General features: G+C 60.0%; 1 protein-coding gene across 14 annotated transcripts in view; it reads left to right on the plus strand.

Moving 5' to 3' along the window:
* The first annotated feature begins 7,733 nt into the window (after positions 1-7,733).
* The window catches only part of KLC1 (kinesin light chain 1), a 53,794-nt gene continuing 35,556 nt past the window's right edge, over positions 7,734-25,971 (plus strand). For 9 of the 14 annotated variants that reach the window (XM_070065440.1, XM_051834850.2, XM_051834854.2 and 6 more), the window contains exon 1: positions 24,558-24,819. In XM_070065440.1, the coding sequence (XP_069921541.1) occupies positions 24,571-24,819 (249 nt within the window). In that variant the 5' untranslated portion in view covers positions 24,558-24,570. Of the gene's footprint in view, positions 7,944-8,383; positions 8,601-24,554; positions 24,820-25,971 lie in introns of those variants that run through there. The other 5 variants (XM_051834848.2, XM_051834859.2, XM_051834851.2 and 2 more) reach the window with 3 other exon arrangements.

Raw genomic sequence — 25,971 nt, forward strand, 5'->3', positions numbered from 1 at the left:
AAGTACAAAACACGACTCCATGGCTGCATCCCAGCAGGACGACCCAGCACGAGGGAGCTGACTGAGCAGGCGTTTCACAGGACAGTGGAGATGGCCAGGGTGCGCACGGCGGGCCGCGGGTTAAGCCACGGCTTGCAGCTCCAGCGCCCGTGTCTCCCGCCGCCCTCTTCCAGTGCCGCCCTCCCGGGAAGGTGCAGACGGCCCAAGAACTGGCCCCTGCCGCCCGCCTGGGAGACCAGCATGCAGTCTGCATCCTGGCTGTGGCTGTTCGGAAAGTGAATCAGCAAATGGAAGCTCCCTCTCTGTCATTCTGCCTTTCAATAAATAAATAATCTTAAAACAACAACAACAACTAATGGAAATGGGCAATAAGTGCCTGCAGAGATCAGCAGCTTAGTGGAGAGGGAAACGCAGACCCAGCGCAGGTGCAGAGTGAGGGGCTGGTGAGGGCGGGCACCCAGCGCAGGTGCAGAGCGAGGGGCTGGTGAGGGCGGGCACCCAGCACAGCAGAGTGAGGGGCTGTGAGGGCGGGCACCCAGCGCAGGCACACGAGGGGCTGTGAGGGCGGGCACCCAGCACAGCAGAGTGAGGGGCTGTGAGGGCGGGCACCCAGCGCAGGCACACGAGGGGCTGTGAGGGCGGGCACCCAGCACAGCAGAGTGAGGGGCTGTGAGGGCGGGCACCCAGCGCAGGTGCACGAGGGGCTGTGAGGGCGGGCACCCAGAGCAGGCACACGAGGGGCTGTGAGGGCGGGCACCCAGCGCAGGCACACGAGGGGCTGTGAGGGCGGGCACCCAGAGCAGGCACACGAGGGGCTGTGAGGGCGGGCACCCAGCACAGCAGAGTGAGGGGCTGTGAGGGCGGGCACCCAGCGCAGGTGCACGAGGGGCTGTGAGGGCGGGCACCCAGGCCGGGCAGAGGCGTCAGGCCCTTAGGGGAAAGGTCCAAGCGTTCCTTTTCCCTTCAAACTGGTTCTGTATCACGTGTTTTATTAAACTGCTATTTACTTTGATTATATGTGAAAGGCAGAGAGAGAAACAGACTCTCATCTGCTGAGTCACTGCCCGAGTGCCCACAATAGCCAGAGCCTGGAATTCAGTCTGGATCTCCCACATGGGGGGCAGGGCCCAGCTCCTGAGCCTGCACTGGCTGCCTCCCAGGCTGGGAGTTGGGGGACGCTGGGTGGGAAGTGTAGGAGCCAGGACTGGACCCGGGCACTCCAGCGGGGGCGGCATCTTCACTGCTGAGACCAGCATGGCCCCTGGATGTTTGTTTGTTTTTTGTTTTTTTGTTTGTTTTTTAACAGGCAGAGTGGACAGTGAGAGAGAGGGAGAGAGACAGAGAGAAAGGTCTTCCTTTTTGTCGTTGGTTCACCCTCCAATGGCCGCCACGGCCGGCGCACCGCGCTGATCCAAAGGCAGGAGCCAGGTGCTTCTCCTGGTCTCCCATGGGGTGCAGGGCCCAAGCACTCGGGCCATCCTCCACTGCACTCCCGGGCCACAGCAGAGAGCTGGCCTGGAAGAGGGGCAACCGGGACAGAATCCGGCGCCCCGACCAGGACTAGAACGCGGTGTGCCGGCGCCGCAAGGCGGAGGATTAGCCTAGTGAGCCACGGCGCCAGCCGTTTGTTTGTTTTTAACATTTATTTATTTATTTATTTGAAAGGCGCAGAGGGAGAGGGGTCTTCCATCTGCTGGTTCACTCCCCAGATGGCTGCAATGGCCGGAGCTGGGCCAATCAGAACCCAGGAGCCAGGAGCTTCTTCCAGGTCTCCCACATGGGTGCAAGGGCCCAAGGACTTGAGTCATCTTCTGCTGCTTTCCCAGACCATAGCTGAGAGCTGGATTGGAAGTGGAGCAGCTGGGTCTTGAACCTGTGCCCATGTGGGATGCCGGCACTGCAGGCAGCGGCTTTACCTGCTACACCACACCCTGGCCCTTGGATGTTTATTATAAAGCTAAACATACAAAGTAGGATCCAGAAATTCTATTCCTAGGTATTTACTCAAGACAAATTAAAAAGTATGTTCCTAAGAAGACTGGTGTAAGAAAGCTCAGGTGCACATTCATATCGACCACAGTTAAAGCAGCGCAGGCTCCTGTCGACAGTCGGCGGCCAGACGCAGGGCAGCATGGATGGATGCCAGAAAGAGGCGGGCCGGAGTTGTGCAGGGCTAAGGTGCTGCTTCTGACGCCAGCATCACAGACCCAAGTGCGGCTCAAGTCCCAGCTCCTGCCGGTGCGCCTGGGAAGGCAGCAGAGGATGCCCCAGTGCTCCGGGCCTGCACCCACGTGGGAGGCCTGGATGGAGCTCCCGGCTCCTGGCTTTGGCTGGCCCAGTCCTCGCTGTTGTGCCGTTTGGAGAGTAAACCAACAGGTGGAAGATATTCTCTCTCTCTCTCTCTCTCTCTCTCTTTCTCCCCCCACCCCGTCTTCCACATAAACAAATGAATGCAGAATAGAAGAGGGCTGAGTGAAGGACCCCGACACAAAGCCCACTAACACAGTGCTGGAACAGGCAGATCTGGTCTACGGTTAGACAGAAAGAGACAGAAAGCAGCGCAGTGGTTTCCGGGCCGTGGTTGGCGGGGCCGCGGCGGGCAGCTGTGCCCTGGGGTGGGAGCGTCCCACAGTTGCTGGGATTCTGAGATTCCTCAGACCTCCTCGGCTCCCTGGAGTTGTGTCAGCCCCTGGGATTGATGCCTGGCGTGCAGGCGGCTGTGGGCTCTGGCCCCAGAGTTGCATCCACTGTTGGCCTGCTTTTCCATAAAACTAAAATGGCAGAACAAACAAACAAACAAACACCCAAACTCCTTTTTTTTTTTTTTTTTTGGACAGGCAGAGTGGACAGTGAGAGAGAGAGAAAGGTCTTCCTTTTGCCGTCGGTTCACCCCACAGTGGCCGCTGTGGCCGGCGCACCGCGCTGATCCGAAGGCAGGAGTCAGGAGCTTCTCCTGGTCTCCCATAGAGTGCAGGGCCCAAGCACTTGGGCCATCCTCCACTGCACTCCCGGGCCACAGCAGAGAGCTGGCCTGGAAGAGGGGCAACCGGGACAGAATCCGGCGCCCCGACCGGGACTAGAACCCGGTGTGCCAGTGCCGCAGGCAGAGGATTAGTCTAGTGAGCCACGGCGCCGGCCCAACACCCAAACTCTTAGTGAAAAAAGCAGGCAGTCTCTGAAGTAAAGGTGGCTGTAGCATAAAACAGACCCTCTCCCAGTGTGCCCCTAAGGTGTGCACTTCCCTGTTGCGAACGTCCCCTAAGACAAACACTGAGCCTGCTGATGCTATGAATGCTGAAGCCTTCTGGGTAAATTCTACTGAGGTTTGCAACGTAGTACTCTTATCATCATTATTTTAAGGTTTATTTATTTGAAAAGCAGATGGCAGGGGTGAGAGAACAGCGTGAAGAGACCTCTCCCCAGGTGGCTGAAGCAGCCGGGCGGGGAAGGCCTGAGCCCGAGAAGGGGCTCCAGCCGAGTCTCCCACGTGGGTGCAGGGGGCCCAGCACTGGGGCGGCTCCCGCTGCCTCCCAGTGCATCGGGGGGGCTGCACGGGAGGCGGCACGGCCAGGACGCGTCTGGCACCGGAACCGGCTCTCTGAAATGGGTGCCGCTGCACCCTACTGTGAAACGCACCCAAGAGCGAGGCAGAGGGGTGGGGGCGGGCAGGGGAGCGCGGCCAGCCAGGAGGGCGGCTCGGCCGTCTCTGCGGCGGGCCGTGGGTGCTCCCTGCACACTTTGCTCACTGCCTCTGTGAATGGGAATGTGTGGGGCCTCAGCGTTCCCGGGCGGCTTCCAGGGATGCCCGTGGTTACCCAGCGGCACAGGTGCCACCCCTCTCCCAGTGCCCGACATCCTCCTCTTGAGATAACCACGCAGAATACATCGACTCCGTGCCACGTAGCGTGGGCAAGTCCACTTCCCCTCTGGGATGCCTCCTGATGCTGGATAGACGTCCTCCCGGAACACGGCCCCACCCCCAGCACCTGGCTGAGCCCAGAGGCAGGTCTGGGCTCAGGTGGAATGTGACGGACAGACAGATGGTGCACCCAGCCAGGCCCACCTCTGCCCCGTCGTCGCCCCAGACACTGCGGGTGGGCTCCCCAGGGTGCTGCAGGGCCTGGGATGCTGTGTTTGGAGAGAGGCCAGCCTGGCATCAGCGTGACAGGGACAGTCAGCATGTGACTGCTCGGGGTTGGGTCACGGGGCCTTGGGAGGGGACCAGCCGCCACACCGAGGCGTCCCGTGGGGTCTGTGGGGGTGTGGGACACAGGGTCCCTGGTGGTCTTGCGAGAATCCCATGCTGCTTTCTTGGGGAGCTGGGTGGAGTCCCCCTACGGCCGGGACAGCAGAGCACGCGTGAGGGACGGGGACGCAGAGGGTGGGCTTCACTCGAGCCCCCACGTGCCGCTGCTCCCGCTGTCTGGGCAGCGGCTCCTGGAGCTCTCCACAGCGCATCCCTCTCTTTGAAGGAAAAGCTCCCTGGAGATCGGGTGGACTCCATTTCTAGAATTAGTCTGACAGCAGACAGGGTGTGACCGCGGGCCAGAGCCGGCAGGACCCAGCCCAGATTAGCCCTGGGTCCGGAAGCCGAGCCCGGGCACACCCAGTGACTCGTCCCCAAGCCTCACGCAGACGGCTGCCTGGGCTGGGAGGGGCAGAGCCTGGGCCTGTGACTCAAGGACAGCCCCCCCCAGAGCCCCCCATATCCAACGCCCCTCACCGGCATCTGTGGACTGAGCTTAGACCCTCAGAGTCTAGGACGAAGCCTGCCCCCACCCCCCAGAGAATTCACATGACAAGAAGTCACTTCCAGGGGTTGTGCACAGTGGGGCTGAGCCACCGCCTGTGACACCGACGTCCTGTATCGGCCCCAGCTCCCTGGGAAAAGCGGGGGAAGATGACTTGGGCCCTGCATCCACGTGGGAGCCGGAGGAAGCGTCTGGCACAGCCCGGGCAGCTGCAGCATCTGGGGAGTGAACCAGCATGGGGAAGACCTCCCTCTTTTTCTGGAACTCTTTCAAAATAAATGGATAAATCTTAAAAAAAAAAAAAAAAAAAAGTCAAGCTGGCACCGCGGCTCACTAGGCTAATCTTCCGCCTTGCGGCGCCAGCACACCAGGTTCTAGTCCCAGTCGGGGCGCTGGATTCTGTCCCGGTTGCCCCTCTTCCAGGCCAGCTCTCTGCTGTGGCCCGGGAGTGCAGTGGAGGATGCCAAGTGCTTGGGCCCTGCACCCCCTGGGGGACCAGGAGAAGCACCTGGCTCCTGCCATCGGATCAGCGCGGCGCGCCGGCCGCGGCGGCCATTGGAAGGTGAACCAACGGCAAAGGAAGACCTTTCTCTCTGTCTCTCTCTCTCTCACTGTCCACTCTGCCTGTCAAAAACAAACAAGTCACTTCCTCTTCCATTTGGGGCCCTGTGTTGTTCGTCCACTTGTGGGGTCCTTCCCGCCCCTCTTTCCTGGGCTCCCCGAGGGACACAGGCATCCCCCATCTCCCAGCCCCTGCTGCAGCTCCGAGGCTGTCAGCTCCCCTGCCTGGGGCCCCTTGTTCCCCCACTGCCCATGTGCCAGCGCAGGCTCCTGGCGCTCTCTGAGGGAGCAGCAGGAGGTGGGAAACTGCCACGGGACCTTTTCACTCCGGCTTGGGCAAGGATCGGGACCCTGGCTCCCCCTGGGCCCTGTCGCTGCGCCCGGATCTGTGACTCCAGCCCAGGCTCTGCTTAGCGTCCCAGGCTGCCTGCCCATCTCCCCAGGATGCTGAGCGGGGCAGGGAAGGGTCGGAGGTGGGAAGGGTTTGGACGTCGGTGAGTGCAGAGGACAAAGTATGTCCATTTGGGAAAGGAAAAAGGAGAAACAGCCGGCGAGGAGGGCGAGGGACCCGGGTCAGGGCCTGCCCTGCACGGCAGGACCAGGGGCTCCTATAGCGACAGCCGAGCGGGGAGCAGCTCTCTCCCGGCTCCCTTGGAAGTGCTCTTCCATCTGGCAAAGGGTCCCTGGACCCTGGCTGCTTGTCCAGCTCTCTGCTGGCCGCAGGGCTGCTCAGTGCCGTTGGCACTTGAATGAACAGGTGATTCAGGTTCCACCCGGGGAGCCCCGGGGTCCTGCTCTCTAGGTCCCCCCGACAAAGGCGGAGGCCTCTCGGACCTGGGCCCTGGCTGAGTTAGCACCCGCACAGGAGGCACGGAGGGGCTCCCTCCACTCCAGCCTGCGTGACAGTGCCTCTCCAGGGCCAGCAAGGAAACCCCAGGACGGCAGTGCCGTCTGTCAGTCAGGGACAGGTGTGGGCAGCACAGGACCAGAGGGGACTCAGCATCTCGGAGTGAAACCCCAGGACAGGATGACCTGGAGACCGCCGCGCCCTGGTGCCGCCGCCAGGTGGGCTTCCTGAGGTCCCCGCTGGAGCTGCCGGGTGCTCAGGGCGTGGGGCACAGCACCCACATTTTGATCCAGGGCAGCGCCCCGGGGGCCCAGGCTGCCTGCTGATGGCTCCAGGGCTGAGCAGAACTCCTGAGGATCTTGACGGAAATCAGACTCACGGGGGTGGGAAATAAGCCCACCAGAGACCACCCGGCCTGGAAGGATGGACTCTGACACACAGGTCAGAGAAAAGCCAGGCTCTGTTCACAGCCTGGCAAGGGCGGGTGTCTGGGGACAGCACACTCAGAACAGGGAACGAGGCACACACACCTGCACACAAGTCCCTCCCCCCTCTCCTCACTGGCCGAGGATTGAAAAGTTCACACACCCTGATGCACAAGTCCCTCCCCCCTCACCTCATTGGCCGAGGACTCACAGGTTCACACACACCTGGTGCGCAAGTCCCTCCCCCCTCTCCTCATTGGCCGAGCACCCACAGGTTCACACACACCTGGTGCACAAGTCCCGCCCTCCCCTCTCATTGGCCGAGCACCCACAGGTTCACGGCCCACGCCCTTCCCAGCCGTCTCCCGCCCTCTGGGTTTCTCCTGTCTCAGAAGCCGGCCGTTTGCTGTCCCAGGTCAGCCCCTGTCCCCGCCAGGAGCCAGCCTTGCCGCGCTAACACCCGTCTCGTGTGTGAGCCCTGCGGGTGTGGCCGCGCCTGCTGTGTGTGAGCGGGTGTGGCCGCACCTGCTGTCCGAGGGATGGGTCAGCGTCAGAGATACTGTGCAGCACCAGCCTGGCCTCAAGCAGCAGCCAGCACCCCCTGGGGCGGACGCGGACCGAGAGCCCGGCCGGCCCAGGATCTGCGGGGAGCCTGCCCTGCCTGGATGCGGTACCTTTGAGAAGGGACCGTGCACTTGCCTCCCACGCCCCTTCCCCGTGCAGGCTGGGGAAAACCTTTGGCAGCAGGACTGGCGGAGCTGACGGTCTGCTGTAACCCGGCTGCAGACCCGACGGGTGGTGACCGAGTGTGCAGTCCCGACGCCGTGAGGCGACGGGGCTCCTGTGGCTGCACGGTGATCTGAGAACCGACCCTTCCTCATTCCCCGCGAGGGGAGGGGTGAGGCCAAGGAGAGCCGGGTCAGGGGCTGAGGGGACGCAGGCCCTCCCTGCCCCAGTGCCCTAGGCTGACCACACAGAGCACGGGAGGCTGGTGCAGGCGGGGAAGGCTTCCTGGAGGAGGTGCCTCGTGGCTGAGTCTCGGAGTGGCTGGGGGAGAGGGGCATTTTAGGCAGAGTGGATAGCATGGACAGCGGAGCGAACCCAGGGGCAGGGGAGGGTGGCAGCCCCGGTCCTGGGGCCCTGCAGGCCAAGCTGAGGAGTCTGAACCTGACGGCAGTCAGGACGCGGGAGCGGTGGGCGCCACGGACGCGTCCGCCTCTCCCCTGCCCGGCGCCGCCGGGTCCCTCCTGCCGGAGGACTGTCTCTGCCCGGGGACCTTGCCGGTGCTGCCCGTCGGCGTGGCCTCGCCCTAACCCTCAGTGACGGAGGGAGCCGCGGGGGCACTGGCATGGGTCAGAGGTACCCAGGGAGCGGTGCGGGGCCGCCGGGGGTCCTCGGGGGGTGCCGAGCCGGGGCGCAGGGCGCGAGCAGGGGGACGCCCGGCCGCCGTGACCCCCGCGCGCGGGGCCGCACCGGCTCGGGCGCGGGCCGACCACAGCGCCGAGGGCGCGGCCCCGCGCCGGCCCCTGAGTCAGCGGCGCCCTCGGCCGGCTGCTGAGTCAGGCCGCAGCGGGGATGCGGCGGCCGCGGGCACCGCCCTGCGGGCCCGGCCCGCACCCGGGGGGCGGGCGGGGCGGCGTCCGCGCCGGGGGGCGTGAGCGCCTCGGGGCGCGCTCGGGGGCGCACGGAGCCGGCGCGCGGCCCCCGACCCCCGCCCGCGGCCGCTCCCGGGGAGGCGCGAGTGACGTCACGCGGGCGCGCGGCATTGTGGGCGGGCGCGACGCGGAGTCGCCATTTTCGGCGGCGGCGGCGGCGGCGGCGGCGGCGGAGCGCGCGGCCGGGGCGAAGCTGCGAGGAGGGAGGCGTCGGGCGGCGCCGGCGGTGCAGAGCCCAGCGCCGGGCCGGGGATGCGTGGCGGCCGCTGCGCCGGCGCCCCTTCCCCGTGACCCGCGCCTGAGGCGGCCGAGGCCGCTCCCCGAGCTGACAGCGCGAGAGCGCACGGCGGCGAGCGGGACGGTGAGTGCCCGGCCCGGCCCGGCCCGGCCCGGCCGCGCCCGGGGCCCCGCAGGGTCGGGTCGCCGCGCGCCGGCCGCGCATCCCCGGCCCTGCCTCCCGGCCCCGCCCCGCATCCCCGGCGGGGTCCGAGCCCGCGGGCGGGGGCGGCGCGGCCGGCGCTTTGTCCGAGCCGGCGCTGCCTTCCGCCCCCGCCCGCCCGGCACCGCCCCGGCGAGCGCTGTCAGCCCCTCGGAGCGCCGCGGCGGGCCTGACGGGGGAGCCGGCCCCGCCGTCGGTGTGGACCGGCAGAGCGGGCGGAGCCGGCGTCCGGGCGGGTGGGCTGGGAGGACGACGCCCTTTGAGGTGCGGGCACCGGAGGCGCAGGCGGAGCGCTCGGCCCGGTGGGCGGAGGGCCGGGGCTTGTGAGAATGCACGGCCGCGCGGACTCGGCGTCTCGGGTGGTGTGGAATTGGGTGTGGGTGTGGGTGTGGGTGTGGGTAGCGCAGCCTCCCGGTGCAGCCGCGCCTGGCAGCCGGCGGGGCGGGGAGGCCGGGGCGCCTGGCCGCAGCCCCTGCAGGGCCGAGGGCCGAGGGCCCCCAGGGGCAGGGGCGCCCGGCGACAGAAGCTGCGGTTCAGATTTTACGTTCTTGCGGTGCTTCGTCGCACTGGAGAGGGAAGGCCCTGTCACTCTCCGTGAGGGCTGGAGAATAGACGAGGCAGGACAGGGCAGAGCTGAATGAAACGCAGGCGTGGCGCAGGCTGGCAGCGTCCTCAGTGGGTGGGTGGGTGTCAGGCCGGCGCTTCGCGGTGAGGAAGCGGTCAGCGCCTCCACAGAGCAGGTGCCGGGCAGTGAGGATTGTGCAAGCTGGACGGAGCAGGTGCTGCGCCGACGGGCAGCCCCCGGCGGCGGTGTCCACCAGCAGCAGGCCGCCTGGCCTGGGCAGCACCCCGACTCCTCATGGCAGTGGTGGGGAGACGCTCCGCGGCTGAGCCCAGCGGCTGTGCGGGGGCAGCTGGCCCGGGAGCCGGGTGGGGGCGGCCGGATTAGCGAGGATTGCAGGGGTCACAGTGACCTGCCCTGGGGTGCAGGCCGAGCAGCCCCGTGAGAACCCCGGGCAGATGGCGCGGCCCTCCGCCGAGGTTGCCCAGTGTCCCCCAGCACCCCACCTCCTCTGCCGCCTCTTGTGCCCAGGCTCGGGGGCCTCCAGGGCACCTGCCCCGCCCGACCCCCCCAGCCTCCCTCTGTCTAAACACCGTCACCTGGTGGCGGCCGCAGGGCGGGTTCTGTCGGCCCGCTCAGCGGCAGTGCCGCGCGCCTCATCCATGCTGAAGGCCTGCGTCTCCAGCGGCTTCCTCCTCTCTGGCTTGCGCGGCTCACTTCCCACCAAGACGGGCAATGGGAACAGGACGGAAGCAAGTTTGGTTTTGGATGCCTTAGATCCCAGGCGCTTGTGGGACCCCAGGCGGCCCAGTCGGCGGTTGGGAGGGGTCCGGACACAGGTGGGCTGGAGGTCGGGACTGGAGAGGCTGTATCCTGCTGTGAGAGGCCAGTGGCGTCCCGACGTCCAGCCGTGTGGAGAGGCCCTTGGGAGCCAGGGGAAGGGGAAGGGGTCGCGTTCAGAGTGGCTAGGCGGCCGGAAGGGCTGAGGAGAGCTCAGCTGGGTTAGGTGGTGGCAGTTGCTAATGACTCAGGTTCCCTTAGAATTCCCCAGGAGGCTGGCTGTCTCCTGCAGCCCTGCTGTGTCATTCTGCTCCCCGTCTCGGGTCAACAGGGAGTTACAGTTTACTTCGCCTTAACTGACTTTTGGAGGCAGATGGAGGGACTTGGTCTGCTTTGAGTGTCCCTGGCGTACTGCCTCCACTTTTAAAGGATGAACGGGACTTCCGGCTGAGTTGCGGTGCAGATTGAAAGCAGCCGGTAGGGCGGTTGTGCGGGCTGTGAGTGAAGCTCCGCTCGGGCGTCCAGTTCCTGCTGATGCATCCTGGGAAGGCAGCAGATGTGTGGGAGGCGTGGATGGAGCTGGGGTCTGGGCCAGCCTCAGCTGTTGTGGACATTTGGGGAGTGAAGCAGAAGGTGGGAACTCTTTGTTGCTCTTTCATATAAACAAATAAAAAACAACCAAACAAATAAATAAATCTTTTAAAAAGATGAAGCGGGGGGGGGGGGCGGCGCTGTGCGTAGTGGGTAAAGCCATGCCAGCTTCCCATGTGGGCACCGGTTCTCGTCCCGGCTGCTCCACTTCTGATCCAGCTCTCTGCTGTGGCCTGGGAAAGCAGTAGAAGGTGGCCCAAGTCCTTGGGCCCCTGTACCTGCGTGGGAGACCTGGAAGAAGCTCCTGGCTCCGGGCTTCAGATCACCTCAGCTCCAGCTGTTGTGGCCATCTGGGGAGTGAACCGGTGGATGGAAGACCCCTCTCCCTCTCTCTCTCCCTCTCCCTCTCCCTCTCCCTCTCCCTCTCCCTCTCCCTCTCCCTCTCCCTCTCCCTCTCCCTCTCCCTCTCCCTCTCCCTCTCCCTCTCCCTCTCCCTCTCCCTCTCCCTCTCCCTCTCCCTCTCCCTCTCCCCCTCCCCCTCCCCCTCCCCCTCCCCCTCCCCCTCCCCCTCCCCCTCCTCCTCCCTCTCTGTAACTCTTTCAAATAAATAAATACATCTTAAAAAAATGAAAATGCAGCAGGAGTTAGTTTCTTGGTTCTGCAGGGGCCCAGCTATCTCCGTTTGAGCCAGGTCTGTTCCCTGACTTGAGCTACTTAAGGTGGGAGTTCAGGCCTTTCTGAAGCTCCCTGTACCACCACTGCCAAACTGACAGCCGGTGGCACTGCTGTGGGTGGGGCAGCTCTGTGACATGCCGTCCAGTGCCGACACTGAGGGTGGACGGGCAGGGCACTCCACTCGGGATTCTGCTTCCACCCTGCGCCCCGCGCCCCGGCACGTGGACCGCGGCCGTGCTGCCCTGAGTGCTGCAGCTGCCTTGGCCTGCAAAGGCCTTGCTCCGCTTCTTGTGTTTGGATTGCCATTTTTGCTGGTAAAAGAAAGTTTTTTTTTTTTTTTAATTAATTATTTGAAAGGCAGAGTTAGACAGTGTGCGCATGGGAATGATCTTCCATCTGGCAACAGTGGTCAGAGCTGGGCTGACCCAAAGCCAGGCGTGAGGAGCTTCTAAGTCTTCCAGTTGGGTGCAGGGGCCCAAGGACCTGGGCCATCCTGCACTGCTGCCCAGGCCATTAGCAGGGAGCTGGGTCAGAAGTGGAGCAGCCGGGACTTGAACCAGCACCCGTGTGAGATGCCGATGCTGCAGTGGTGGCTTTACCACCTGTGCCGCAGTGCTGGCCCCAAGAAGGTTGTTTTTAAAAATGTATTTGAGAAGCGTAAAGAATGCACCACACACGCACCCCCTTCCCATCTGCTGATTCACTCCCGGCTGGCAGCTGGGAGCTCAGTCCAGGTCTCTGTGAGTGGCAGGAACCCAGCGCTGTGCCGTCGTCACCGCCGCCCAGAGTGAGCAGCAGCAGGAAGCTGGAGCCAGGGCGGGGGTGGAACCGGCACCCTGAGCTGGGACTCCTGATGTCCTCAGAGCTCATCTGTGATTTCTGTCGCTTTAAACTGAGCGACCGTTGAGTGTTGATGTGGTTTTAGGATATTTGTGTTAGTGTTCCATTTCCTGTTTAACAGAGTCCACGAGTTTAGTGGCTGAGAATGGCATCCCTGGGACGGTTTCCGAGTGGAGGAGCTGGGCCAGGCGCTGCTCGGGTCTCCTGTGCTCCGCTCGTGGGCTGCAGGTCTCTCTGGACCTGAGCCCGGGGCCCTTTTTTTTTTGTAAAGTTTTATTTTATTTATTTGAAAGACAGTTACAGAGCGGTAGAGACAGAGAGAGAGGTCCTCCATCCGCGGGTTCACTCCCCAGTGGCTGCAGTGTCCACAGCTGCGCAGATCCCAAGCCAGGAGCCAGGAGCTTCTTCCAGGTCTCCCATGCGGGGGCAGGGGCCCAAGGACTTGGCCCATCTTCTACTGCTTTCCCAGGCCACAGCAGAGAGCTGGATCGGAAGAGGAGCAGCTGGGACTAGAACCAGCGTCCATATGGGATGCGGGTGCCTCAGGCCGTGGCGTTACCCACGCGCCACAGCGCCGGCCCCAGAGCCTTGCTCCTGGGGAGCTGGGACCGATGTGCTCACCTTGCTGGCTCGGCACAGGGCTGTGTTCGCGCCTCCGATTGCCCACATTGCCTACCCCGTACCCAGCATCTCCGTGGTCGTCCCTGGCTTCTTCTCAGGCTTACGGGGCCCTTGTGGTCAGGGCAGGCCCACCTTGTCCTGCTGATGTGGGAGCACTTATCCCCAGGACGCTGCTGGTCGCGCTGCCTCAGCGCTCGATGGAGCAGCTGGTGTGTGCCCCTGGATGTTGGGACCAGGGCTGCCTCATCGCTCACCGCCACATCTCAGTTTTCCTGCTTTCTCAAAACAGAACATTTGTAACCAGCCTTCTGTCATTTGTCACAGGAGGGTGCAGCTCTGAACACATGCAGTCCTAAGTGGCAGGAAATCCTTGTCAAAATTGAGATAATTTTCATACTGTAAAATGCTAAAATTTTAAGTGTACTGTCCAGTCAGTTTTGATAAATTTGTATGAAGAACTGGGCCAGAAAGTTCTTCCATGCCACTTGCCAGTCCTGGTCATCGTCCCCCCAGCAGCACTGACCTGGTTTCTGGCACTGGAGGTTTGTGTTTGCTTGTTGCAGAATTTCACGCAAATGGGATGTTAACGTCGTATTTTGCTTCCAGTCTTTTTCATGCGTGTGAGGAGTTTGAGGCCACCCTGTTCCTGCAAGGGCGCGTGGTGGTGGCGCCTTGTCGGGCGCGGTCGCCCTTCGCCTGCCTGCTTTTGTGCAGCTCTGCCTAGGTCGCTGCCTCTTCGGTGCTGAGCGTGGGCGCTCTCTGCGTGTCGCGCGGGAGTCCTGGGCAGGGACTTGTCCTCCATGTCCCCTCCGTCTGTGACTTGAGTGGAGTTGCAGAGTGTGAGGAAGCCCAGTTTACCAGTGCTTCCTGGACGGTTCCTGCTTTCTGTTCTCTGAGTGTTTGAGTCGTTGCTCTCTTGGGAAACTCGTGACGCAGGTGTAACGGTGCAGGGAGGGTTGTCCCGTTCCTCTCTCCTGAGAGAATGCACTGCTTAAAAATGTTTTCTTTAATTGCTTTATTTCGTTAGAAACGTGCGTGGGTCTTACGACGTTGCGCCCACCTGACACGCTCCCACTCCGTTGGGTGGCTTCTCTGCCACAGGGCCAACAGGTCTGTGTCTGTGCGTCTTTTGCCCGGGACCCCGGGACCCCGTCACGAGTTTCTTAGCCATGTGGTCAGTCCCTGCCACGTACTCAACCGGACTTGAGACGTTTGCATCCTTAGGACTCGTCTTAGGAAAAGCAGGGTTTCCTGTGTTCATGGAGCCCCCCCTGTGGCATCGGGGCATCATATGTGCCTGTGGTCTCAGGCACGGAGCAGCCGGAGAAGGCCCGTGGGGGCTGGTCAGGGAGGTGGCCGCTTGGGAGCGCCGTCTCCTCAGGTGCAGTGTGGGTGCTGGCAGGCCTCTGGTCGATCCTTCCAGGATGCACGCACACCCTGAGACAGGCGGCCTGCTTGGTTGTTGCAGCGCTACCGGATCCAAGCACAGGTGCAGCCAGTTTCAGAATCTCCCCAGGGCCCCTCTGAGCCGCCGTGGGTGAGCACCCTGAGGGCTGGCTGGCCTGGTTCCTTCTTCTGAACTGCCCAAGAGGCGCCCGTGTGCCTTGGCTTCCGTGATGGTGTTTGGGGCGGCTAGATGCTGTTGTGGTCTGCTGTGCCAGCAGGTTTCCCTTCGCAGCGTCCTGTGGCTCGTAGGCCAGCGCCGTCTCATTCAGCCCCTCTCTGATCCAGGGTTAGCAGAGGAGATAGGCAGGTCAGATGGGGAAGGGTGGTCGGATCCCAGGAGGCACACTTTTCCTCCGCGGTGTGAGGGCTTTTGGGACGCTCTGGGGTTCTTTCTCAGCCATAGCCTCCGTCAGCCCCGGGCCGGAGATAAACTTCTGCCCAGGAGGTTCCCCATGGGCCCGTCCCATGATGGAGTGAATCACCTCTGTAGAATATGATTCTTAGTTGGGAAGGGGGCAGTGGACAGCTGGACAGAATCATTATTGGGGCTGGTGTTGTGGCGCTGTGTGCTAGGCCACTGCCCGTGACACCAGCATCCTGTGTGAGCAGTGTTTCAGATCCCAGCTCCTGCTGTGGCCTGGGAAAGCAGTGGAAGACGACCCCATACTTGGGCCCTGCACCCGCATGGGAGACCAGGATGGAGCTCCAGATTCCAGGCTTTGGCAGGGCCAGCCCTGGCTGTTGTGACCATCTGGGGAGTGGACTAGTGAATGGAAGATTTCTTTTTAAAGATTTATGTATTTGAAAGGCAGAGTTACAGAGAGGCAGAGGTAGAGAGAGAAGACTTCCATCCACTGGTTCACTCCCCAAATGGCCTCAACGGCTGGAGCTGGGACTATCAGAGTCCAGGAGCCTGGAGTTTTTTCTGGGTCTCCCACATGGGTGCAGGGGACCAAGGACGTGGGTCATCTTCCACTGCTTTCCCAGGCCACAGCAGAGAGCTGGATGGGAAGTGGAGTGGCTGGCATTCTAACTGGTGCCCATATGGGATGCTGGCACAGCAGGTGGTGGCTTTACCCACTAGCCCTCAGCACCGGCCCCTGGAAGATCTTTTTCTCTCTGTCTCTCCCTCTGTTTCTGTAACTCTGCCTTTCAACTAAATAAACACATCTTATCTACATCTATATGTAGATATACATATTTATCTGTCTATCTGTACTGATTATTGCAGAAGGTTTTTACATTTAGAAAATGAAGTAACTGGTGGTTGAGGAGTGTGGCATTTGTATGCTTATCCAAGGAGGTCATGGTTTGAAAGAGATGGAGATTCTCCTGGGAGACCTTTTGCTCAAATGCGAACTTCTCTGTTACAAAGACATGGTTCTTCCTGCGGCTCCCACCAAACCTGGAACAAACATGGAGGATGTGCCTGCTCTCAGGTTGTCCCCCTGCTGGCTTGGCACTGTGTAATTTCTGTTCTGAAGTTTCAGGGCCAGAACATATGTACGTTTTACTACTGACATTACCATTGCTTACTTTGCTTTTTAGTCACAAATTTTTAAATGAATTGAAGACTTCATAGCAGAAGAGCATTGGATGAAAAGATTGGGAACTGGAGCGACTGTTGTGATGTAGCGGGTAAAGCTGGCATCCCATATGGGTGCCGATTTCTATCCTGGCCGCTCGACTTCCCGTCCAGCTCTGTGCTCATGGCCTGGGAGAAGTAGTGAAGGACTGGCCAAGTGCTTAGGTCCCTGCACCTTTGTGAGAGACCCAGAGAAGCTCCAGGCTATCGCAGCTGTCTGGGGAGTGAACCGGCAGATGGAAGATCTCTCTCCCTGTTTCTTCTCTCCCCCCTCCAACTCTGACTTTCAAATAAATAAAATAAATATTTTAAAAAATGATTAAGAAATAGTTTTTTTTTTTTTTTTAAGATTTGTTTATTTGAAAGGCAGGGTTACAGAGAGAGGGAGAGACAGAGAAAGGTTCTCTATCCACTGATTTCACTCCCCACTTGGCCACAATGGCCAGGGCTGGGCCAGGCCAAAGCCAGGCGTGTCTTCTAGATCTCCCACATGGGTGCAGGGGCCCAAGCATTTGTGCCATCTGCTGCTGCCTTCCCAGGCACATCAGCAGGGAGCCGGCTTGGAGGCAGAGCAGCCGTATAAGAACTAGCGTCCACGTGGGATGCTGGCACTGCGGGCAGTGGCTTAACGTGCTGTGCCACAGCACCAGCCCAGAAATGAAGCTTTTTGTAACTTCTGGAAAAAGCTGAGAGAGGTTTGTGTCATTTAATATGGACAATTCAGTGTGTATTCTGTCAAGGTGTAACTCACCTGTGATAGAATTCACAGGGTTGTGCAGCCGTCACTGTCTGAGAACAGCCTCACTACCCTAAACAGGAGCCCTGCACCCGTTAGCAGGCACACACTGCCGGCCCCCTCGCCGTTCCTCCTCTGTCACTGCGGTCAGTTGGTGGACACTGGAGGGTCTGCACATCTTGGCCCTGGCCTGCAGCTTTGCGTTGCTCTAGCGGTTGCTGTTTCGGAGCGGTCGCTGCAAGTTTCTACGTGAGTGTCCGAGGGTGCTGCACAGTTTGGGGAAAAGGGAGTTAAAAGAAACATTTATTTTGGTGCAAAAAATTTTTGAAATCCATTCATAGTTTTTCACAGTATGACGTTTTAGAAGACCCTTGTACGTTTTGTTTTCAGTTTTGGGGGAATATATACCTGAGGGTGGGATTTCTGGGTGCTCATTTAATTTTCCGTGTGGACATGTGCCATCGGATCCACCGCACACTCTGGGCTTGAGTTCCGAGATACTGCGTGTCTCTTGTCTGGACTCCGGCGTGGGCTGCCCCTGCAGGCCGGCCCCTCCTGTGCCCGGTGCTCCCTGGGCTCGGCCTGCGTGTGGAGAGGTGGGCCGTGTGCTTGCTGGCTTCCCTGGGCTGCCAAGGTGTCCGCTGCTCCAGCTCGAGCTCGAGCTCCCGGGAAAACCTCCCTGTGCACCCTGCTGGGCTCTGCCAGGCGGAGGCTCCGGCTTCTCGCCTCCGTCCCGGTTTCCCTCAGCACGCACCCTTCATCACTCTGCGTCACTGTCAGAGGGGCTCTCGGCCTCCCCCGGCTGTGCTGCCTGTGCCCCAGACCTGCCGCTGTCGCCGTTGGGCCCGCTGTCTCCAAGGGTGCGGTTCAGGGGTTGTGACGCGAGCTGTGCTGTGCAGCCGCCTGCTCTCAGCCCCCACATCCCGGGGTGCCTGGGCTGTTCTTCTCCTTCTTTACACCATGCTGGCTGAATTGCACGTGGTGGAGCCAGGGGACGCAGCGGGACCGGGACGACAGCCTCGTGGCTCTCTGGCCTTCGCTGTCTTTCTGCTCATGTTTGAGAAGGGGAAGGGTGACAGCTGTGTTGCCTGTGGGTCAGCAGAATGCTTGGTTGTGGGCACGCGTGCAGTGCCCGAGGCTGAGGGGTCTGCGCACACTGACCGATCAGGCAAGATAGACACGGGATCCCTGCATGACAGAGGGACGCCTGACTCTGGAAGCTGGTGTGACCGAAGCCCACTGCGTGAGCTGCCATTACCTTTGAAGAGGCTGATCTGTAGTCTGGTCTATAGAGCCTAACTTTTTTTTTTTTTGGCAGACAGAGTTAGAGAGACAGAGAGAAAGGTCTTACTTCCGTTGGTTCACTCCCTAAATGGCTGCTACGGCCGGCGCACCGCGCTGATCCGAAGCCAGGAGCCAGGTGCTTCTCCTGGTCTCCCATGGGGTGCAGAGCCCAAGCACTTGGGCCATCCTCCACTGCACTCCCGGCCACAGCAGAGAGCTGGCCTGGAAGAGGGGCAACCGGGACAGAATCCGGCGCCCCGACTGGGACTAGAACCCAGGGTGCTGGCACCGCAGGCGGAGGATTAGCCTAGTGAGCCGTGGCGCCGGCCTGTAGAGCCTGACTTTTAGAATATAACCAGTCCTGGGGTGGGTTTTGTTTGTTTGTTTCATAAAAAATCCACTCTAGTCAGCATTTCTGTTCTTGCCTCCGCGTTCGGTTGGTGTGCTTTGTTAGAGTGGAGTGTCAAGGCCTCTTTGTGTGAGGGTCTAAGAAAAGCCTGCAGCTCTGGGCTGCCTGCTGGGGGTTGTTTTTCTTACTCGTGAGCTGTCAGAATCGCTCCTCAGGACGCACAGGGCTTGGGATTCTGTCCCTGTTCTGGGCGACGTGAGCTGAAGCCACTTCCGCTGCCTTGTCTCCTCAGCAGACGGGGTTACAGTGGCGACCGACTGACTACTACAGGTGTTTCTGTTCTAACACACACGAAAATGCTGGCAGGTGGAGACTCTTAGTTCACGTGTTGCAGGTGTATTTTTCACTAGTTTTCATCTAGTTCTATATGTTTTGGTATTCCTTGTATGTACAGATTAAAAACATAAACCTTTACATTTTGTGATGGTTTTAGATTTATCAAAAGTGGCAGAAACAGTACTGGCAGTTTCCTCAGTGGTGCCGTGGTTCATCTGTGGCACGGGAACTGGCACCGGCACGTTGCTGGTAGCGGAACTCTGCTGTGTGTGGGTCGTGTAAGCTTCCATCCACGGCGCCTTCCAGAAGAGCACATCGTGTTCTGACGCCACAGCTGGGTGGTCCACGCACAGAGCAGTTTCTCTCTCGAGTTCTGGAAGCTGGGGAGCTGGGACCATTGTTGGGTTCTGGCGAGGGCGTTTTCCTGGGTTGCAGATGGCCACCTTCTCGCTGTGTCCTTACGTGGTAGAGGTGTGCAGGAGAGCGCTCTGGGTCCCTTTTATTTTATTTAAAAATTTATATTTGTTTTCTTTGAAAGGCAGAAAGACGGAGATCCCTGTCACTGGTTCACGCCCCAGATGCCTGCAGCAGCTGAGGCTGGGACAGGCTGAGGCCTGGAGCCAGGAGCCTGGTCTGGGTCTTGCACGTGGGCAGCAGGGCTCCGACCACTTGAGCCACCCCGGTCTGGGTCTCGCACGTGGGCAGCAGGGCTCCGACCGCTTGAGCCACCCCGGTCTGGGTCGCACGTGGACAGCAGGGCTCCGACCACTTGAGCCACCCCGGTCTGGGTTGCATGTGGACAGCAGGGCTCCGACCACTGGAGCCACCCCGGTCTGGGTCGCACGTGGACAGCAGGGCTCTGACCACTTGACCCACCCTGGTCTGGGTCTCGCATGTGGGCAGCAGGGCTCCGACCACTTGAGCCACCCCGGTCTGGGTCGCACGTGGACAGCAGGGCTCCGACCACTTGAGCCACCCCTGCTGCTTCCCAGGGTGTGCATTAGCAGGGAGCGGTGACTGGGAGTAGAGCCGGGACTCGAACCCAGGCCCTGCAGTATCACACGCAGGCCATACGGGATCCAGGTGTCCCAAGCAGTACTTGCGCCCGTGCTTGTCCCACGGGGCACTTTGATCAGGACACTAATCCTATCACCTGCTCCACCCCCGCGGCCCAGTCAGCGTCTGCACCATCACACTGAGGGCTGGGTTCACATACACGAATTGGAGGGTCACACACGCAGTCCACTGCAAATGACCCTGATGGTTCTGAGAAGTGCTGGTCAGGTGTTTCGTAAACTGTCCCTCACTTAGTCTGTGTTTTTCTCATGGCTAGGCCAGGGTTTGGGTTTGGGTTTTGGGAAGGAAGACCGCTGGTCCTGGGCCGGGACTGTGGCCTGAGTCAGCAGGTTGAGCTGCGGGCTCCACTGCTGACATCTCCTGTCGCGGCGCTAGCTTGAGTCCTGGTGCTCTGCTTCTGATTCCCTCCCTGCTGATGCGCCTGGGCAGGCAGCAGGTGGTGGCCCGAGTGCTTTGGACCCCGCACCCAAGTGAGAGACCCAGAGGGAGCTCCTGGCTCCTGGCTCTGGCCTGGCTCAGCCCCAGCCGTTGTGGCCATTTGGGGAGTGAACCAATGGATGGAAGATCTCTCTCTGTGCCTTTCAAATAAATAAAAAGAAAGAGACCCCTGGTGCCCATGTTGGATTCTAATCCCATTTTGTCACAAGACAAGTCAGGGCTCTCGGGAGACGTGGCTGATTGTGGGGCAGGAAGCACGATGTGGCACAGCAGTCCGAGCTCCATCTGCAGGGCTGCTCTCGGCTGTGTGCTTCTAGTCCAGCTCCCTGCTGATGACCGGGCACAGAAGTGGGGGATGACCCCAGTGCTTGGGGCCCTGCCACCCATGTGGCAGACCCAGATAGAGTTCTGGCTGTTGTGGGGATCTGGAGTGAACTGGTGGATGGAAGATCTCTCTCTCTGCCTTTCAAAAAAGTAAAATAAATATTAAAAAAAAGTCTAGATGATCTGTAGCACTGTGAGTAGTGTTTGTTTTTTTAAGATTTATTTATTTGAAAGTCAGAGTTACACAGAGAGAGAAGGAGAGGCAAAGAGAGAGAGAGAGAGAGAGAGGTCTTCCATCCGCTGGTTCACTACCCAAGTGGCTGCAACGGCCGGAGCTGGGCTGATCCAAAGCCAGGAGCCAGGAGCTTCCTCTGGGTCTCCCATGTGGGTGCAGGTGCCCAAGGACTTGGGCCATCTTCCACTGCTTTCCCAGGCCATAGCAGAGCTGGATCTTTTTTTTTTTTTTTTTTTTTTTTTTTTTTTTTTTTTTTGACAGGCAGAGTGGACAGTGAGAGAGAGAGACAGAGAGAAAGGTCTTTCTTTGCCGTTGGTTCACCCTCCAATGGCCGCCGCGGACAGCACACTGAGGCCAGCGCACCGCACTGATCCGAAGGCAGGAGCCAGGTGCTTCCCCTGGTCTCCCATGGGGTGCAGGGCCCAAGCACCTGGGCCATCCTCCACTGCACTCCTGGGCCACAGCAGAGAGCTGGCCTGGAAGAGGGGCAACCGGGACAGAATCCGGTGCCCTGACCGGGACTAGAACCCGGTGTGCCGGCACCGCTAGGTGGAGGATTAGCCTAGTGAGCCGCGGCGCCAGCCTGGAGCTGGATCCTAAGTGGAGCAGCTGGGACTTGAACCGGTGCCCACATGGGATGCCAGCACTGCAGGTGGCGGCTTTACCCGCTTCGCCACAGCACCAGCTCCAATGAGTAGTGTTTATAAAAAGAAAAGAAAAATGACAGGGCAGTGTGAGAACACAGGAAGCAACTTTAAAAGGCTGCAGCGGCCAAGGCTGATGACAGCGATGCAGTGTTTTTAATGATTATTAGTGTTATTTAAGTCCAGTTGAAGTGTAAAATGAAAGTCCATGTTGATGTAAGTTATGAGAGAATCTAACGTGGCAGGTGCAGAGCAGGGACAGACCCTTCTCAGGGAATTCCAAGCTGTTGCAGTTGCCCGGCTCCCGGGGAGGTGCTGCTGGAGTCTCCTCCCTGCCCCTTGGAGCGAGGGCTGGCCCGGTGGTAGTGGGCAGCAGGGGGGGCCTGAGCGTCGGGTGTTGGTGCGTGTGACGCGCCGTTGTCAGAGCTGCGGGGTTTTGTAAGGCCGGGGTTTCCCTACTCCCTCGCCCGCCCCATCCGTCTCCCAGAGGCAGCTTTCGCTCGTTGCAAGTGAAGTGGTTTCCCGTGATTCCCGCCGTTCCTGACCAGCGCGCCTGTCGTCTGCCGCAGGTAGCTTCAGTTCCTGCTGCGCTGCCCTGCACGGGGAGACCCGTGTCTCCCTCGCCGCCGGCGTGCTTTGTGCACGCGAGACTAGCTCAGGACGCTGCCTGCAAGCTGATCAGTCTTCCGGGCCGCCCTTTTGTTTCCCTGGGAACTCATAGCCTCGCAGTTGGCACTGATTCAGCGTGGAGGCCTCGGCGCTTGTCTCTGGCTGGGGGCAGATCTTCAGGCACAGGTCCTGCCCCGTGTCCCCGTTTCAGTTGAGCACGGGGTCTAGCAGCCTGAGGAGGGGTGCGTGGGAATCCATTCTTGAGATCTCACGTGTCTGAGCATGCCTGTGGATTCTAGTTGAAAGAGAGCCACGTGTCTGAGCACGGTAGGTGTCCGGCTGCCTGTGGGTTCTAGTTGAAAGACGCTTACTCAGAGTTGGAAGGTGCTTGCCGAGTCACCTTTTGCTTCCAGTGTTGCTCTTGTGCAGCCGTTCTTGTTCTGCATCGCCTGCTCTCCGGGAACATGGAGGATATTCTGTCACCACAGATTTTTGTTTCCTAATAAAATTGGTGGTGTGTGTGTGCGGAGATTCCCCGCTGTGCCTTGGAAGAGCGCCGGGTGTGGAGCCAGGCTTGGGAAGGTTACCGCTGTCTTTGGTGGTCACGTCTCTCGCAGGCCCGACCTCGGCTTCCTGAAGCGGGAGGCCCGGCTGCCATTGCCGTCCGCTTCTCTGGGGGAGCCGCGGCCTCCTGTGTGGAGGAGTCTGCCCTGAGCTGGCGCTGTCCTCGTGCGGTCAGAAGGCTGGTTGTAATTCTGAAGGCTTCTGTTACTCTGTGGAGCGTTAAGAAGGCTAGTTGTAATTCTGAAGGCTTCTGTTACTCTCTGGAGCGTTAAGAAGGCTGGTTGTAATTCTGAAGGCTTCTGTTACTCTCTGGAGCGTTAAGATGAGCAAAAGAGGCACGCTCGTCCCAAAGAACATCCTTACTCTGCCTCTCAAATAAGTAGATGATCCTAAAAAGTTAAATAAAGTGACAACTTTACCAGCTCATAAGAACTGTGTTGTGTTTAACGGTTGTCTCTGCTGGACTGTTTCGGAGTAGTGGAACTGACCGACCACGTGCACGGGTGGTGTTTCTGTCCAGTGCTGCGCCCGCCTGCAGGTGCGGGTCTGTGCGTTGAGTCTCACCGCTGTCCTCCTGTCCACTCACTCTTAGCAGTAAAGCCCCTGCCTGTCGAGCAGGGTGTGGGGGATTCTCTGTTGCCGGCAGAGTCCAGTTACCTGCTCTGTCTGTACTGTTAAGTCTTATTTCAGGTTTGAGCATGCGCTTTTTTTTTTTAAGATTTATTTATTTATTTGAAAGCCCTAGTTACACAGAGAGCAAAGGAGAGGCAGAGAGAGAGAGAGAGAGAGAGAGAGAGGTCTTCCATCCGCTGGTTCACTCCCCAGTTGGTTGCAATGGTCAGAGCTGCGCCGATCTGAAGCCAGGAGCCAGGAGCTTCTTCTGGGTCTCCCACGTGGGTGCAGGGCCTCAAGCACTTGGGCCATCTTCTACTGCTCTCCCAGGCCATAGCAGAGAGCTGGATCAGAAGTGGGGCAGCCAGGACTTGAACTGGCGCCCATATGGGATGGCGATGCTTCAGGACAGGGCTTTAACCTGCTGCATCACAGTGCCGGCCCCTGAGCATGTGTGTTTTTTTTTTTTTTTTCTTTCTTTTCTTTTTTTTTTTTTTTGACAGGCAGAGTTAGTGAAAGAGAGAAAGAAATGGAGAGAAAGGTCTTCCTTTTTCCGTTGGTTCACCCCCAAAGTGGCCATTACAGCCAGCGCACTGTGCTGATCCGAAGCCAGGAGCCAGGTGCTTCCTCCTGGTCTCCCGTGCGGGTGCAGGGCCCAAGCACTTGGGCATCCTCCACTGCCCTCCTGGGCCACAGCAGAGAGCTGGCCTGGAAGAGGGGCAACCGGGACAGAATCCGGCGCCCCAACCGGGACTAGAACCCAGGGTGCTGGTGCTGCAGGCGGAGGATAAGCCTAGTGAGCTGTGGAGCCAGCCAATAAATCTGTTTTTAAAACTATCATTGGGGCCGGCATTGTGGCATAGTGGGTAAAGTTGCTGCCTTCTATCTGGCCCAGTCCTGGCCATTGCAGCCATGTGGGGAGTGAACCAGTGAATGGAAGATTTCTGTCTCTTCTCTCTCTCTGTAACTGTACTGTTCACCTAAGAAAAAGTCTCTTTTGGGGGGCCGGTGCTGTGGCATAGTGGGTAAAGCCGCCACCTGCAGTGCCAGCATATCATATGGGCACCGGTTCTAGTTCCGGCTGCTCCACTTTGATCCAGCTCTCTGCTACAGCCTGGGAAAGCAGTAGAAGACGGCCCAAGTTCTGGAACCCTGCTCCCGTGTGGGAGACCTGGAAGAGGCTCCTGGCTTTGGATTGGCGCAGCTCCAGCCATTGTGGCCAATTGGGAGTGAACCAGTGGATGGAAGACCTCTCTCTCTCTCTCTCTCCCTCTGCCTCTCCTTCTCTCTCTGTGTAACTCTGACTCTCAAATAAATCTTTAAAAAAAAAAAAAGAAATGCACTTGGATGTTTTGCTGCTTTTGTTCTTTGGCAGTAATTTCTGTTGCAGTTATTTCTTCCATAAAAAACAAGTCCAGAGCAGAAACAGGACAAGACGTGCCTGTTCCGAGGTCATCACTGAAATGCCGTTCGTTACTCACCTGTAAAACGTGGACGTGAACGTTCGGACGCTCAGGTGGCGAGAGGTGCACGGTGAGACCTGCTCTGAGCTTCGGCCTCTCTCCCAGCAGCGTGCATGACGACATGTCCACGATGGTGTACATCAAGGAAGACAAGCTGGAGAAGCTGACTCAGGATGAGATCATCTCCAAGACAAAGCAGGTGATTCAGGGGCTGGAGGCGCTCAAGAATGAGCACAACTCCATTCTGCAGAGCCTGCTGGAGACACTCAAGTGTCTCAAGAAGGAGGATGAGAGCAACCTGGTGGAGGAGAAGTCCAGCATGATCCGGAAGTCCCTGGAGATGCTGGAGCTCGGCCTGAGCGAGGCGCAGGTACGCCCCCCCGCCCCCCCGCCCCCGCCCCCGCCCGAGATGGGCGCCGTCCCTGGAGGCAGAGGCACCGGCCGCTTGCTGGGGTTGTGTGCGTTACGTGAACACCTGTGGATTGGGCGTGTCTGAATTTTAAAGAGGAGAGACAAAATAGAGGCCCCTGTAGGTGTCATTTGGGTTTGCTTTGGGCCCCTGTGCGAAAGAACAGCAGCTCAGGTAGTGTAGACGTGAGTGAGACAGGCACTGAGGCAGGCTGTCCCAGAGAGGTTCCCCTGTCAGGGCGGCCCAGGCTGCTGCCCCCTGCTGCCCGCGCGCCCGTTCCAGGAGCAGGGAACCGACGGGAAAGGCATGCCTTCTCCCTGGGGCGGCGTCCTGGGGCGGTGCACAGCCTCTCGGGACAGAGTCCTGGCCATCCAGCAGAGGTGGCAGTGGGGCTGGCGATGCTGTCTTGCCCATAGCAGTTGGAGGTGCTGAGGCCTGAGGGGAAGGTGGACGCTGGCCAGCCGCTGAAGCCTAGCAGTGCCCAGGGCCACTGTCCAGAGCTGCTTGTGTCTACTGGACGCAGAGATGAGAAACCTGGAAGTCCCTGGTTTTCCCCTCCGTAGCGTCTCAGGCTGCCAGTGGGTCTGAGTGAACGCGACACACTGACCCGGGCTGCCTGTTCAGTGAACCGAGAGGGCGGAGGAGGGCGGCTGGGTCACGGTTCTGCTCTCAGAAGGAAGTGGCCTCCTGGCCCCTGGTTCTAGAGCTGTTCCTCGTCCCCGTGCTAGGACACTCAATGGATGTCGTGAATCCCATTTCCCAGGTTTGAGGTTTCACGGTGAAGTTAGTGTGGCAGATAACATGTTTTAAAAAAGAAAGAAGGAAAAGCCACCATTTGGAGTTTCAGGTTTTCACCCCAGGAAGGAGGTGATGTGATTGCCACGAGAGCAGGGGCGGGCTGCAGGTGGCTGGCTCCCCTGCCGCCCCTGCCCCTCTGCTCCTAAGGCCTGGCCGACGGCCTCAGGCGGGGCCTGGTGCAGCCGCTGGGCTTTCTGGCAGCACCATAGGCCTGTGACTGCGCCACGGCGCCCTGACTCTTGCGGTAGCCACGAATAACTTCCCTTCCCCCGGAACAGAGAGGGCTTTGTGTGGCCTCCCTAATCCAGTCCTGCC

Source organism: Oryctolagus cuniculus, chromosome 20 (assembly GCF_964237555.1).
Source record: "Oryctolagus cuniculus chromosome 20, mOryCun1.1, whole genome shotgun sequence".
Taxonomy (NCBI): domain Eukaryota; kingdom Metazoa; phylum Chordata; class Mammalia; order Lagomorpha; family Leporidae; genus Oryctolagus; species Oryctolagus cuniculus.